This window comes from Oxyura jamaicensis, chromosome 27, assembly GCF_011077185.1.
Source record: "Oxyura jamaicensis isolate SHBP4307 breed ruddy duck chromosome 27, BPBGC_Ojam_1.0, whole genome shotgun sequence".
Lineage (NCBI taxonomy): Eukaryota > Metazoa > Chordata > Aves > Anseriformes > Anatidae > Oxyura > Oxyura jamaicensis.
The window spans coordinates 125,048-140,833 of NC_048919.1; the positions used below are offsets into that span (position 1 = coordinate 125,048).

Here is a 15,786-nt window from a genome sequence, read left to right on the forward strand (position 1 = left end):
TCCGGGGGCTTTGGCCTCTCCGGCTTTGGCAGCCGCTACTGTGGCACGAGGTGCTTCCCGTGCTAAAGCTGTTGGTGATGGCCCTGGAGAAAGACCCCTAGGGACCCAGAAGTTGGTACGTGGTGGATGAACAGCTGGTGCTATGTCTGGCATTGGACAGACTCTCATCTTCCCCCAGTGCTTCCTGCACTGGTGATTCCTCTTGGAGGGACCTTGTTTCCTTCTGACTGATTAAAATTCTGATGCATCCTAGCCTGCGCCTCTGTATTTTCCTTTCCCTTATGGTCACTCCAGACACCTGGTGACTGGAGGAAGTCTTCCCCTTACGTCTTCTGTAAACACTTTTGCAGATAGCAGCCTTTGCCTTTCTCAAAAAGGGCAGGCAGGGTGCGAAACTTTGCAGTGTGTCTCCTTAAAAGCACTGTCATTCACACAAAAAATGAGGTGTATACGAGTCCTGCCATCAGCCTCTGGCCACAAAGGCCAAGCTTTGCTTCCCTTGTCCTGTCATGCTATTTTGTTCTCAATGCACATCCTGCAGAAGTGGTGTTTAGACTACTGTGAGGAGCCAGAGCTGCTGGAGGCCCTTGAGGGCAACAGCTCCACAAACACTTGTGAAGGGGAAGAAAGGATATTTGTTATCCTCTGGATGCTGCTGTGTTTGCCAGGAGGTGTTCTTATGTAGAAAATGTCCCCAGAGAATAGTAGGAATGGGAATGAATAGGCTCACAGTGCATGTTGCCCACCTAAGATCTATGCCAAGGGATTCCTGAGGAAAGTTTCTGGAAAGACACTAATTACAAGAATAGTGGCAGGGGAGTATGGTCAGTTGGTGCTGTTAGACTTGTGAACTAAGCGGAGTCTGGGAGCTCTCCAAAGCAGTGTTTTCATTTAGCAGGATAAACGGGATAGAGGGTTGCAGCTGAGGAAAGGGAACTGCTGAGTTGCTTCATGGCATTCCTGAGTAGGACCTGATGTAGATTCCTGATTCCTAGATTCCTGATGTAGGACCACCCAGAGCCCTGATCAGCAGCTGGCTTTGTAGCTGAGGGACAACAAACTTTCTCCCTAAATATCTTAGATTCCCTTGCAAGCAAAAGCAGGTTTGGAAAAGATGTTCTGCTGGACAACTCCATCTATATAGACATAATCCATTGGAGAAATCTTCGCACTGGGGGTGAGGCCTGCTGTGGGGTAGGTGCTAATCAGTCTAGGAAGGAACTGACACGTGGTTCAGTTTGCTTGCCAAAGCAGCTGGCAGTGTTCATGACTCTTTTGAATTCACAACTACACATACCCCTGAGTCTGGGAGAGTCTCATCACTATCCCTGTGTCTGGAGGGCAGCATGTGCTACTCAACACTTCAATGCTTGTTGGTATACACTGTCAGCAAGTAAGTAGCTGCTTTTCCTTCTGTTCGACTATTCAAGAAAAAAAGAAGAGGTGCAAATCAAGCAACTAACATTGACACTGGCTAGCATAGACAGACAACAAAAAAACGTGTTTTTAAAGTATGCCAACAGCAAGAGAAGGTCAAAGGAAAACCCCTCTCAATTTGCTGAAGGTCTTGGGAGGTCCCTGCTGACTGAAAGCTAGCAAATGTTATACCAATCTTCAAGAAGGGCACAAAAGAAGATGTAGGAAGCTACTGACTAGATGGTCTAACCTCAGTCCCTAGAAAAGTTATGGAGATTATCTTGGGTGCTACTGAAAGGCATTTAAAGAACAAAGCTGTTATCAGGCATAGACAACATGGGTTCATGAAGGGAAAGTCCTGTCTTGGTACTTTGATCTTCTATGTGTCCTGGTTTCAGCAGAGGTGGAGTTCATTTTCTTCCGAGAAGCTGGTATGCTGCTGTGTTTTGGATTTAGGATGAGAATAATGTTGGTAACACATTGATGTTTTAGTTGTTGCAAAGCACTGCTTACACAGAGTCATGGACATTTCAGTTTCTCATGCTGCCCTGCCAGGAAGGAGGCTGGGGGTGCACAAGAAGCTGTGAGGGGACACAACCAAGACAGCTGACCCAAACTGGCCAAAGGGGTATTTCATACCATATGATGTCATGCTGGAAAATTAAAATGGGGGGAAAGGTGCTGCTGCTTGCAGTCTGGATTGGCATTGATTAGCAGGTGGTGAGCAACTGCATTATTCATCAGTTGCTTTGTATATTATTTTACCATTCTTTTCCCTTTCTTTTCCATCCAATTAAACTGTCTTTATTTCAACCCACTTTTTTTTTTTTTACTTTTTTTTTACCCAATTTTCTCCCCCACCTCGCTAAGAAGAGGTAGAGGGATTGATAGATAAGTTGGAGCATTGGACAATCAGCAATGGCATGAAAGTTCAATAAAGTTGAAGTCTGGGTTCTACACTTGGGAGAGTAATGAGTCAGCAGTGTGCCCTGGAAGCCAAGAGGGCAAACTGCATTTTGGTCTGCATTAAACACAGCATAGCCAGCCAGTCCAAAGAGGTGATTCTCCCACTCAACATAGTGTTAGCATGGCCTTACCTTGAATATTGCGTGCGGTTCCAGGCTCCACAATATTATATATTCTATTCTATGATTCTATATGAAAAGGATGTTAAGACACTTACTTGACTGTGTCCAGAGGAGGGCAACAAAGCTGATAAAAGGGCTGGAAGACATGTCCTATGAGGAGAGGCTGCAGACACTTGGTTGGTTTAGTCTGGAGAGAGGAAGGCTAAGAGGTGACCTTATTGCTTCCTCAGGGGAACTGAAGAAGGAGGGGCCAATCTCTTCTCCTTGGTAACCGATGATAGCATGCAGGGAAATGGCACAAAGCTGCACAAGGGAAGGTTAAGACAAGGTATCACGAAAAAAATCTTTACCATGAAAGTGGTCGAACACTGGAACTGGCTTCCTAGGGAGGTGGTTGATGCTCCGATGCCTGTCAATGTTCCAGAGGCATCTGGATAATGCCATTCAAAAATATGCTTTAACTTCTGTTTAGCCCTGATATGGTCAGGCAGTTGAACTAGATGATCTCTGAAGGTACCTTCCAACTGAACTACTCTATTTTAAATTCCAGACCAGAGTGTCAAAGGGGAGCCACATGCCTGAGGATGAAGGTAGGAACCAACTGCCAGCTCCCAGACTGGAACTGCAGTGCTCAGGCCAAAGGTCTATTTTAAATGTGAAAAAAAGAAAGGGAGGAGGCAAGGCATATTGCTGCTTAGGGTAAATTTTGCAGAAGTCTCACATGTTCTGTAACTGAGTGACCTGTGACCATGAAGAGACATTTTCCTACCAAATTGCTCAGTTGCTTTGAGACAGCACAGCTCATTATTGTACCAGCAATGGTTGCTTCAGGTTCTGCAGCACAGCACAGGACACACATCCAAGTCACTTTTTAATTATTCCCTGACTCAAGAACATTCTGGAAATGGGGATACAAAGGGCCATTCATACCTGTGTGTAAACCCTTGGGCAACATAAAATCAGAAGTGTTTCTAATCCCGGTGATCCTATCAGTTTCCTATGGAAACTCAGGATTAGCCTATCCTGAGCTGTTTTATGGTTAAAACGTGTGTTTGCAGAACCCAGGCCCCTGCAATACTGGCCATCTGCTTAGAAAAAGTATCTCTCCATTCATCTCCTGTCTACTCAACAGTTATATTTTAGTTGCAAAATGAGGTAATCATTTAGCAAAAGTGCTTGGTTTTGCTACGCAATGTGGGGAGGGGAAGCAGCAGGGCTCTGATTAGATTAGACAGTAAAACGAGTTTTTTTTCCTCCCACACTCCACGTGTCCAAGACCAGGTGAAACACAGCTTTTGTTCAAAGCTGCCTTTTTGCTCAGAGCCTTTGAGACAGGAGACCAGTGGAGTGCTGAAATCAAGTGGGACGACCAACTCAGCCTGCTTCAGAACAGCAGGAAATGCCCCAGCAGGTCAGCTACCCAGCAGGGCTGTCTGCTGCTCCCTCACCCATCTTCCAGCTTCATCTCGGCACCAGCCTCCTGCAAGGTTTTCAGAGCGGGGCCACGCTCTCCTTCCAAGTATTTGGACCCGTTTCGGGCACCGATGGCGAGAAGGACACCCCGAGGGCATTACGTGAAGCGCTGGGAGCAGGGAGGGCGGTGGGAGCTCAGGGGGCTCTGCGGCACGGCCAGGGGTGGAGAAAATGGCCCCCGCCGCAGAACAAGGACGAGGCGTTGCCCCGGCAACCGCCCCACGGCGGGTGGGGCTCCGTGCGGGGCAGGGCTGGTTGCTAGGAGACAGCCGCGCAGGCGCCAGGGGCAGGCGCTGCACGCGGCACCTGCCCGCGGCAAGGCCCCGAGGCCGCTCCCGGTCCCCCAGGCTCGGTCCGCCATGGAGGTGGAGGATGACTTCGGTGAGCCTCGGGAGGGTGGGAGGCGGCCCCGCTGCCCCTCTGTGTGTTTCCTCCCGGGCTGTCTTCGCTGTTACGAAGCAGATACAGCACGGGGGGGGGGGTGGGGGTGAGGCGTTGAGTGGGGTGGCCGGGGGGGTGTTACGGGCGGTGGGTTCGGTGCTGTCCCTGTGCGCTGTGTGACTGAGCCATGAAGGAAGCGGTGACTTGGGCGTCTCACCTAGGTCCGTGCTGCTTGTGGTTAGCAAACGGGGCGTGGGTGGGGTCTGGCCCTTGGGCAGCGCTCAGATTGGGCCACTGCCTTTGGTGCAGGAGTTGTGCCTGCCTGGAGTTTTTTCAGGTGGTTTCTGGTGCTGGTGGAATTGTTTGGGGGTTGGTTTTGTAAGCCGTGTTGCTAAAGGCTGGGGATCTCACCTGTGTGTTGATGTTGCTTTGGTGCCCCAGAGGCATTGCTCACTGCAGTATTTTGCCTGATAGCTGTATCAATTGACCTGATCAAGCCAGCTCCTGGCACTTCTACGTTTGCTGCTTTGTGTAGCAGTAAGGGCTCCCTTTCCTCTCCATCAGGTACTCATCCACGCCTCCTTCCTTGTAGTGGCCACGTAGTTTGTTCAATCTATTGAGACAGTTTAGAGAGAGAAGCCACTTCAATTTGCTATTACAGGGACAGCTGAAGCAGTAGAAAGCTAGTTAATCCATCTTAATAATGAAGAAGTCTTTGGTTTTCAGCTGCTATAATGGCCTAGACTGGCTAATGGAGGTGAGAGGTGCTCACAAGCCGCAGAGCTGGCAGTGGCAGCATAGCACAGCTGGGATGGAAAGAAGGATTATGTACAACATTCCTAGTGGCTCGGAACATGAACTCAGTTCAGTGTGACTTGAGGAACTGCACCTTAAACAGCTGTCAGCCTGTGGGCCAGGATATCTCCCTGAACTGGCTGTTGAGACAACTAAGCACCAATTTATGTATAATCATGGAATCATTCAGGTTGGAAAAGACCTCTAAGATCATCTAGTCCAACCTTTAACCTGGTACTGACAAATTCACCACTAAACCATACTACTAAGTTCCACATCTACACGTTTCTTGAAGACCTTCAGGGATGGTGACTCAAGCACTTCCCTGGCCAGCCTGTTGCACATGCTTTCAAAAGCTGCACATGCCTTTCAGTGAAGGAGCTTCTCAAAAAAAAAAAAAAAAAAAAAAAAAAAGCCTTCACTGGTGCAACTTAAGGCAATTTCAACTTGTCTGATCCCCACCTCACTACAACCTCCTTTGAGGTAACTGTAAAGTATAATAAGGTCTCCCCTGAACCTTCTTTTCTCCAAGCTAAACAACCCCAGCTTCCTCAGGTGTTCCTCATAAGACTTGTTCTCCAGACCCTTCACCAGCTTTGTTGCCCTTCTTCGGAAATGAAGAAGGGGATGTGATAGCAGGGGAGAGGCTAAACAAACCTCAGCACATGTTTAGCATTTGATTACAAAGCAGCTTAAAATATATATATATATATATATATATATATATATATATATCAAAGTGCATCAAAAGCCTGTGAAAAAGAGCAGCAGGGCAGAAATGATGAAAGAAGCCTGGTCTGGCTCCCTGGTGAGTACACAACAAACAGATCTGCAGGTAGCAGTGGGGACCTATACCTCTTTCTGGCTGCTGTTCTTTTTCCTCACTGAGAATACGAAAGTGATCATATGTCCCATATGTATGCATTCATACTGCTTCCCCGTTCATTGCCTGGGTTCTTAGGTGTTTTAGTAACTCCTTAGCTCCTAAATAATTGCATGACTTGGGAGAAACTTCACTTAGAAGTCACATAAACCATGTTAGTCATGCTTTTTTCTCAGAAATTAAATTAAATTGGCTGGCATGTTTCCTCCAGCAAAAGTAGCTGATGATCAGAAAAGAGTTGGTTCGCAGTGATGAAGCTCCTGAGGGCCCTGGTGGATGTATCATCGCCCCAGTGATTCTCATCCAAGATAGTTCAGAAAGTACTACTCTCCTCATTCATTTTGAGTAACTGTGGTGATCTAGCTAATATAGTAAAATGTTATTATGCAGTGCTACTTAGTATTCTCTGTCTGTTTTGACTAATGTCTGTGTCAGCTCAAACTTCAAAGTGAATTTATTTGGTTGTGCAAAACAGGCTCCTGCCTCAATGATGGGTTTCAACGTAAGAACAACTCGTTTAACTTCCTAAAATCACAGCCCTGATGTGATGGTGTGTTTGTTCCACTTCACGGTGTTAGTGATGTTAGATCTTGTTTTTCTAACTACTTCCCCTCCCCTGCCCCAATTCTTCCATTCTAGATGTTTTGGATCCAGAGAGATTAATACAATGTCCGTATAATAAGCACCATCAGATCAGAGCCTGTAGGTTTCCCTATCACCTTGTGAAGTGCAAGAAGGTAAGCTGAACGGCCAGACAAGGCACTGAATGGGGGTTGTGCATGTGTCTGTAAATACCATGTGCATATTCTCTTTTTTTTTTTTTTTTTTTTTTTCTGGCTGGCTCGAGTAAGTTCCTGACAAATAGTCCCATTTAGCCTTTATTTCATATATTTTTATGACATGTTTAGTAACAGGTCCAAGGACATGTTAGCTCACCTAAGACCGGCGTGGCTCTTCATGGTTAGGTCAGGGATGAAATCTCAGTCTCTTCGGGTAGCTCACATGGAGGTCAGATAAATTTTTCCACTTTAAGCTGAACAGAACTCAGGCTGAGTGATGTGCACCACCTCTGGCTAGTCAGAGTAGAAATGGTTTGATGTTGCAATTTGTTCTTTAAGTAACAGAAATGCATAGCTGCATATATTTTTTTAATGTTGCTAATAAGTATTTAATGGCAGAAACTGCACATCCTGGGTTCAGCATACATAGGAGAAGTGGATTTTTTTTTTTTACCTCAATCTTTCATCCAGAATTTGAATACAAATCATTTAGTTGGAAGCTTTCCAACCTCAGTTCTCCTCTGTATCCTTAAGGTCTTGTTTTTTAACCTGTCACATGCCAGTAACTGACCAAGCTTTGGGCTTTTGCTGAGACTTTCTAAAAACCAGTTGTCCCTCTTTCAGCTTACCAGTGTTTTTCAAAACAGTGTAGCAGTGCTGTGCCTTTCAGTAAAGATGCAGCTGGAGGGTGTATGCGCTGGTATCAGTATTTACAATTAATTTTGGTGGAACTAGTGGTTTAAAAAATATTAAGTAACAAGTGAAAGTGGTGGGAAGAGCAGCAAGTACATCTATTTTTCCAGAATTCAAGAGACTTTTCCTTGTTCACTTCCTGCAAATTTTGGCAAGAATGCTCATGTGAGCTAGGTGAACAATATCAGCAAGTAAGTGCTAACCTTACTGTTTTTGTCCTTGTGTTGCATAACTGTTAACCAGTCAGTTTTTGCAAGATTTCCTAATTAGAGGGTTGAGTTATAATAATGATCACCTGTCACATTGATGGGTTAAAGTTGCCTGGTCACCAGGTGCCCACCAAGCCACTCTCTCATTTCACCTCTTCAGCAGGACAGAGGGAGAAAATAAAGAAAAAAATGTGGGTTGAGATAAGGACAAGGAAATCCCCCCCAAAAACCTGACCACATAAACCCAATACACAAATGCAGTTGGTGTCTGTAAGTAATTTGCTGGATTTACATTGATCCTGCCAGAGCAGCGTGTTGAAGCGATTGATGGACGTGTGAGGACACAGCAACCCAGCTGTACAGACCTGTTAAGGCCAGAACTGTGTCTGCAGCTTCATAGGTGTAGGTAATGACAGTTGCCTTGGAGCCTATGCTGCAGCTGTGAATCAGTGATAGTAGAGGGCTCACTGCCTCGAGCAGCATCTGTGCCAGGTACTTTTGCCCTTGTATCTGTCTTGGGTGCAAGCGTGACAAACAGAGCTGTGCCAGCCAAAGCCAGGCAGGTACTGGGACAGTGGCAAAGTTGTGATTTTTCCCAATAATGCAGGGGTAGAAGTAATTTACCATAGTAATTGCTGAGCACTGTGAGTAGAACCTGCGTCTATGTGAAGAAGCACCAGTTTGCTGGTGGAATGCTTCCAGCTCACTAACTGTTCTGAAGGGGTTAAAGAATTTCTCTTTGTGCCTGCTTGTTTAAAAATATCTGCATAGTTTAGATTTGCCTACCATTTGTCCTCTATTATTTTTAAAATAGCTTCAGATGTGCTTTAAACCACGTAGCTGTATTGCCAGTGTTGCAGCAAACTGTTTCATTTGAGCCACCCTTGAGCTGATTAATTTTTTAGTGAACTTTGTTTCAAAGAACAGTCAGTTTTAGTTTCTCTTTGCAATTGTAGTGTCTGAGCAGTATTCTGCCATTCCTTGATTAGTCTTTTAAAGCAATATCACAAATATCTCTTGTTAATCTTGTAAAAAACATAAGGAAAAATGAACTTGAGAAGTATGGCATGTGATTTTGGTTTTCTCTTCTCTAGAGCTACCCTCATGTTGCAAAGGAATTGGCCACATGCCCCTTCAATGCTCGCCATCTTGTTCCTCAAGCTGACCTCAGTGATCACATATCGAAATGCAACGACAAAGGGTTCATTGAGCAAGATATAGGTAAGAGAACCATCTGTGCTCAAAGATGCATCTTCACCCTAGGGACTGAGGTCTCCTGTTTGTCAGGATAGCTCCTATTATAACCAAAAAAGTGGGAGTCAAACTATTGTCTGTAGTTTTGTGTGACACAACAGCCTTCAGAAACTTCAGTCTTGGTTGCTTTGGTTTACTGAGTAGGCTCATTAGATGCTCCTGATAGCCTTTGCACATATTTTATTCCCAGGATTTTTGAATAAAAAGGTTGTATCCGAGACTGTGCATGTTGAAATGCCTCCAGCAGGAGCTCTGATGCTTCAATGACCAGAAAGACAGGATCTTCTTTTCACAGAGATGATCTCCATTGAGACTTGACCACTGGTGCCATGTGAAAAGTCAAATAGGTGTCTAAGCTATGAAAATTCCGGCAGCTGGGACAACCTGAATAGCTCACTCCCAGTGAGAGATTGGTCAACTTTGTTTGCAGGCTTCTCTGTGTTTGTACTTCCTTTGTCTGCCATACAATTAAGATTCCTGTTTCCTGCCCAGTGAGACAAAACCCCCGAATTATTTAGAAAAGCATCCTGTGCTACGCAGTGTCTGTTTAGTTCTCTTCAGTGTCTCTAAAGCTATTGCCACACTACAGAGCTGGTGGCTTTCCATCTTCTGTTGAGTTGCATGGAGGCTAGTGGTCATGCCTGCATTTGTGTTAGCAGGCTTCCTCTCCACTTGAGCGTTCCTTTGCCAAGTCCCAGGGGACAGTGTCATTTGCTGTTCACTGAAAAAGTTATTTATGGTTGCTTGATTTCTGATCCATGCTTGGCTCCTGGGTGTACCTAACCAGTTCACGTTGTGTGGGGGGCACTCCTCTATAGCAAATAAATGTTTTACAACTTGATCCAAAGTACTTAATGCTTCTGAAGCAGGACAAACTATAGTCACTGATTTTTCTGTCATCCTGAAGTGAACCAGTCTTCTGGATTCCAGAGAGAGCAGGGGAATACTATGAGCACTTGGCAGGCGCCTCCATGTGAGGAAGACTGGGAAACTGGTAAGGAACTTCGCCCTTTTGCAACACTGCTGACTTCTCCCTAGTCCTGTCTTACAATTCCACTTAGGACAGTGTGAGTCCAGAGATGCCATTCATTTAGGTCTCATATGTAGGACACCCTGCTTATGTTCTTTCCTAAAAGTACACGTAGCCTGGCTTAGCAGGCTTTTCTGGACATGGAGAATTATTCAACATGTCTGCTGTAATTGGCATGGAGATATATTTCAAAACATCTACTCCTTTACATATAAGCTGTTATACCTCCTATGTAATTATGAAATCGGAAGCATGATAACTTTTATGTTCCTTAGTTAAATGGCAGTGAAGCAGACACTTGTGTTCATCAGGATCGATTACTATTTGCTCTTAAACAAGTAGAAATAATGACAAAGACACTCCTGATCTGATGTGTTTGTCTTTGCTGGTGTTTCTTAGTTTTGAGCCATGTCATTTGTTCCCTTTTGCAGAGTTGGAGCAGCCAAATTCCCCTTTTCTTTGGGGCATGACCAACTCTGGCATAAACAGGTAGAGTGCAAGTTTGATACCTTACCACAGGTATAGAAGAATATTCTAGCCTTCTCCCAACCCAGCCTTGATGGTTGGCTTAGCTGATGTTTCTCTCCTCCCAGGAACTAACAGTGAATGCTTTTATGGTGCTGGTTCATTGTTGCTTTCTCATTTGACTTGCCCTTAAAAGAGAAGAAAACCCTGGGGCTGCAATAAAGCAGTTACTGTGTGCTCTTGTGTGCCTGTGGCAGAGTTCTCTCCCTACTGCTGTGCAGTTTTCAGTTCCTGCTGCAATTCTGGCCAGTGTGCAGGGAAGAGTGAGAAGTGCTCAGCCTTTATGCTGTCTTAAGAAATGTGGCCAGATACTTCTCTCTGGAGCCTTTTCAGAGATCTACCTCCTGTGGAACTAACAATTAGCTAGCAGTCCCTTGTGACCTCCTGTCACCTTTTTATTGGCAGATGCACTGGCAGAAGGGCCCTGTGTTAACAAAAATCCCCCTCTTGTCTCTTGTAAAATGTAATCACAGTTTGTGTTTGGGGGAAGGAGGAGCATAGTAGGAACTGTGAATTTGATGGAGCTGCATTGCCTGGCTTCAGTGATCCAACTCTGCTCCATGATATAGTAAAGTGCAAAAACTTAAGCGAGTGCTTTTGTCATGAGAAGTGACTGTAGTCTTTCAGTTCCAGTACCACCTTTGGACAAAAGAATTACCTGCCTTCAAATGTACGTGCGCCTGAGTCCTTCCCATATGCTGGATCGTGGAAAGGCTGTAAGTAGAGTGCATGTGGTTTTGATGCCAAAACTTCTGTAGACAGTTACTGAAACTTCTCGCTGGAGCAGTGCCTTATGACAACCACTGAATGCACAGGAGAGGAACTGTAAAACATGGTCCTCCTGGAAAACAGCTTCCTAAGGAATCTAGTAAGACTGAGTTTCTTTTCAGAGCTCCAAGCTGTGCTTCTCAGTCTCTTTGAGGTATACACTGATTAGCAGATCAGTCTTTTGAGAAACTGTGGCAAGTGTAATGCTCTTGGCACATTAAACAACCTCTGTACACTTCATAGGCCTCAGAAGTTCAAGGAGAGGACAGGAGGAGAAGTAATAGTAGGAAACAACAGCAAGGGGGATTGCGTGTACCACTGAAATCTTGTACCCTAGATAGTTACTTTAAAACTGGCAAGTACATTTGCAAAAGAGGCCCTTCAGAGTTGTGTACTTACGATAATGATGTTTGGTGCTAGCTATAAATGAAGGGATGAAGTTACGCTGGGTGGGTAGAAATGCCCTTCATAAACTACAGCTTTGTGTGAATTGAGGCCTTGATGTAGCAGAAACTTCTGTAGTCCCATTTCAGTGGAAGTCAGGAACCACAGAGTAATTTCCAAGAATTTCTACCATGTATCATAAGCATATGTCATGTACCTGCAAAGAAGCTGGATTAAAAGGTGTCTGAAATTATTTCTGTGGAAGTTTACTGGATACCTGGGAAAATACTTAGTTGTGTGCTGGAGAAGTACAGAAAACTTACTCTATAGCAACCTGTGGTTAGGTAGTTAGTAGTCAACCTGTGGTCATCTGTAGTTAGTGAAGTCATATTTAAGGGCCTATTACAGCCTGCAGAGCATAAAATACATTGTGAGAGTTTCTCCAGCCTTGAAGGAGGCTGAGACTTCCTACTGCATCTCTGCATAAGGATTAATAAAAATCATCTGGACTAACCAAACCTAGAAGTATTTTTCCATGCTTGCACTTTTTGCTGTTTATCTTTTCAGCATCTGAGTTTGTCAACTTCAGATACGTAAAGTAGATAGCTTCGGTTTGCTAATACATTCTAATTTATAGGTACTTCTGTCTTCTTTCTAGAAAGCATCGTGATCATGCCTTTGCCACTTCAAGCCTTAAGCCTTCGCTTTTTCATGTTGGTGCATGGTGCTTCAGTTCCATTGATTCATATAATAATGGGGAATCCTCTGTGAATTCCTTACAATATGTAATCCATACTATATGCATGTACACAGGTTAAATTTAAACAGTAAGCTTATTTACTTTTGTAGTTTCCATTAGGCATTTGTAGTTCTCATTTAAAGAAAAGTTTACTAACACTTAACTTGTTGGAGAGCACGAATGTAACTGTTTTTTCCTGGGGCTGGGAAATAGTTTAGATCACTATCATATACATCTAGGGCTGTGTAAATGTTTGGATTAAGCAGATTTGCATCTTAAAATGGATGCAAAGTACAAAATGAGGTCTAAATACAGAGCAGGTCTAAATTAAGAAGCAGCATGGGGTATTGCTCTAGGAAGAAATTAATGTCATTGGCATTTTGAAAAGTGCTCCTCAAAAGACTGGGTTCTTACAATTTGTATTACTACCAATGTAAAATAAGGCATGAAGACTAGCATGTGCAAAGTTAAAATTATTTTAAAGTTTGATTCTGTCAAGGTTCTTGTTCAAAATCACAATTTACAATAAAAAGATGGTGAATAGCCTTGGACCCATTTTATATTTCTAAAAGGCAACTGGAGTTATTTGTTATATTCTTGTTCTGTTGAATAACTAAATGCTTACTCAGTAAGATCTCCACTCAGCCTTCATTTGATTTTTATTTTTTTGTTCCTTTAAATGAATGAAGGTGTGACAAATGTCAGCTGTTTGATTGTTTGTGGCTTGACTGCAGTAGAGGAGGTGAGCTTTGGGTGCACCTGCTCTGAGGAGGTACATTATCCTAGGCCCCTGTTCTTCCTCAGGTTGAGGAGAACACTGTTCAGTAGGGCTGCCTTCCTGGAAAGGACCACAAGCAGACAGCCTGGAGGGTCATGGCTGTGACTCCAAAACGTCCCCTGGCCTCAGTAATCAGGACATAGGGACCACAAGAAGTGGGTTTGTCTCACCGCCTAGGTGCAGCCAATGCATGACATAGCTCTGAGATCTAAAATCCCGTATCTTTCTAGGCAACTTCCTCAAGCATGCTACTGCCAGTGGAGAGTGAGAAGCCAATCATTTCTCTGTTACCTGTCGTGATTTTGGAATGCTAGATTAACTGGCTGTATGGTTTTAAAACAAAGATAATCCTCCCTCCAGCACAATGATTATTTAAAACTCCATGTCATTTACGTTTGGACTGTTGGGATAAAGCTCCCTCTGACTACTTTGTATTTACCACAGAACAAGGAATATTTTAAAGAATAAGTGTGCCACCTTCTCCAAAGTGGCAGAGGACTTTCTTGTGACTATCACTGTGGTTGCAGCCACTTAATTCTTTAAGTCCCTGGTCTCTCTTATGATGGGTGGGCTGTGCAGTGCTGGGGCTTCCTCCCCTTTCCCTAGAGGCTGGATGTGTTCTTTGCACAAGAGAAGCTGATGGGATGTAGAGAAATATCACATTTTGGCACACTGGGAAGGGTTTCCAAGCGTATGCCTGGGTGACTCTCCTCCAACCTGAGTTTCTTGGTGGCACAGATGTTGTTAAACGCACTCCGTGAGGACTCTCACGTGTACACCATCCTTGCTGGTCCATTTCTGCCTTGTCTGAGCTACCAGCTCTGGGGCAATAGAACTAGTCTGACTAGAAATCTGTATGGAAATTTGGGATACAAGTGGATGTGTTTGCAGTTGTCACAGGTGACTCAGGAGGGAGGAGAGTAAGTAGCATTTACCTTTAGGCACAAGTTCTTCTGTGCTGGGGAGCCTGGACATGTGGGATCTGATGGGTCTCGCCACCCCCTGATTAGCACCCAGACACAGATGTGTAGCTGCTCTGCTCAGTGATGAGGTACACCCATGCTGTTGGTGCAGCTCCAATACCAGCAGACCCCCAGATCTCAGCTTTGTCCCTGTCATTCACTGTACAGCTCTGCCCAGCCTTTCTCCCGCTGAAGGGTTGAGCCTGCACTGCAGGATGGCTGCATGCTATTTTTGTACCCCTCTGACTGGACCTATGCATTACACAGTAACGGGAGCATAGCAGGATGCACAGGCCTACATGGATCAGCGGGGAGCCAGTCTGCTTCCCAGTTCTGGGCCCTGTGTTCCCTATGGGCTGTGATCGTCAGCTCAGCCAGCTTCCTGCATTTCCCCTTGTGGGGCTCTTGCTGCATCCTGCAGAGTAAGACCCTTTTCCATGCCTTGGTGGTCTGGCCTGGGGTGCCCAGCTCCTCTCATTTTGGCCACAGACTGTAGCTGGAACAGGGATGCCATGAGCAGCGCCTTCTGCTGCTTCCCACGTTGTCCCTGTTGTTTTCATCTGCAGAACTTAATACATGCTTTCCCTCAGCAGGACCACACTGGCACAGGGGAAATGTCCTTTTTCCGGTCTTGCCCCTCTCCGGTCTTGCCCGGTCTAGACCCTCTTTGTCTATGCAGTCTTTGTTTACAGCCTGTGATGCCTCTTTATCCTTCTGTCCCATTCCACTTTCACCATTGTCGAGATGTATACTTGCTACCTCCAATCCCACAGAGATGTATTCACAATTACAAGTGTCTGTATGTATGGTTCATGTCCACAGTTCACAGTAATCATCATAGCCCTGGAAAACACACTCTCTTTCCTCTCCCTCCCAGCAGTTTGGACTATAATTGCTTTCCTCAGTGCTATATTCAGCTAATGGGGATTTGAGGTAGTTGTGTTTGCTACTAGCTGATGTTCAGGAGAACAGCACTGTCCAGTGTCACACACGCACATCAAAGGGGGCAGGGATCTTTGTTCATGCAAATAAAGAAGCTTTGAATCTGATCAGTTAAATCCTGCTTAGTCACTGTTGTAACCTAATCATCATATAAATACAGGGTCTTGAACTACATTGGCACATACCAAGTGCAGAAGCTAAGAGGGTGAGAAAAAGAGAGGAAGATGAGGGAAGTTCTCCATCACATGGCTTCTAATAAACAAATGAAGTGCTGGGTGTAGGAAAGAGAGAATGGAATGGATCTGCAGGGAAACACCAGCTGCAAAAAATGTCTCTCCACGCACGTTCTGGAAGGTGAACAAGCTCCTGGTATTGTTTTCTGTATCCAGCTATTTGTCTGTGCTGTGGTCAGGAAGCCTGGAGAAGAAGGGCAGTGTGGGGACCAGCCTGTCCAGGGAGTCTCTCGAGAGTCCACAGCTCTCATGTTCCAGGTATAGCCCAGCTGTGCAGCAGCAGGTCACCTGAGGTTACATTGATTTGTTGGATGCAGTGTTTACTTTAACTCCCTAGAGAACTAACACCTGCTTCTAAGCTTCAGGTTCCAACAGGTAAGAGTGCCTGGGGTTACTGGAGGCGACGCAGAGTCTCCTTGTTCTGGCAGATGAGGCTCTGGCCCCAGATCTCAAC

General features: G+C 45.0%; 1 protein-coding gene across 1 annotated transcript; it reads left to right on the forward strand.

Annotated features, from left to right (window-relative positions):
• Nucleotides 1-4,201: 4,201 nt before the first annotated feature.
• On the forward strand, nucleotides 4,202-12,968 carry GTSF1 (gametocyte specific factor 1). Its single transcript, XM_035347906.1, has 7 exons — nucleotides 4,202-4,358; nucleotides 6,676-6,773; nucleotides 8,812-8,938; nucleotides 9,879-9,965; nucleotides 10,433-10,490; nucleotides 11,154-11,242; nucleotides 12,337-12,968. Coding segments are annotated over exons 1-7 (483 nt in total). The 5' UTR covers nucleotides 4,202-4,336; the 3' UTR covers nucleotides 12,339-12,968.
• The last annotated feature ends 2,818 nt before the right edge of the window (nucleotides 12,969-15,786 follow it).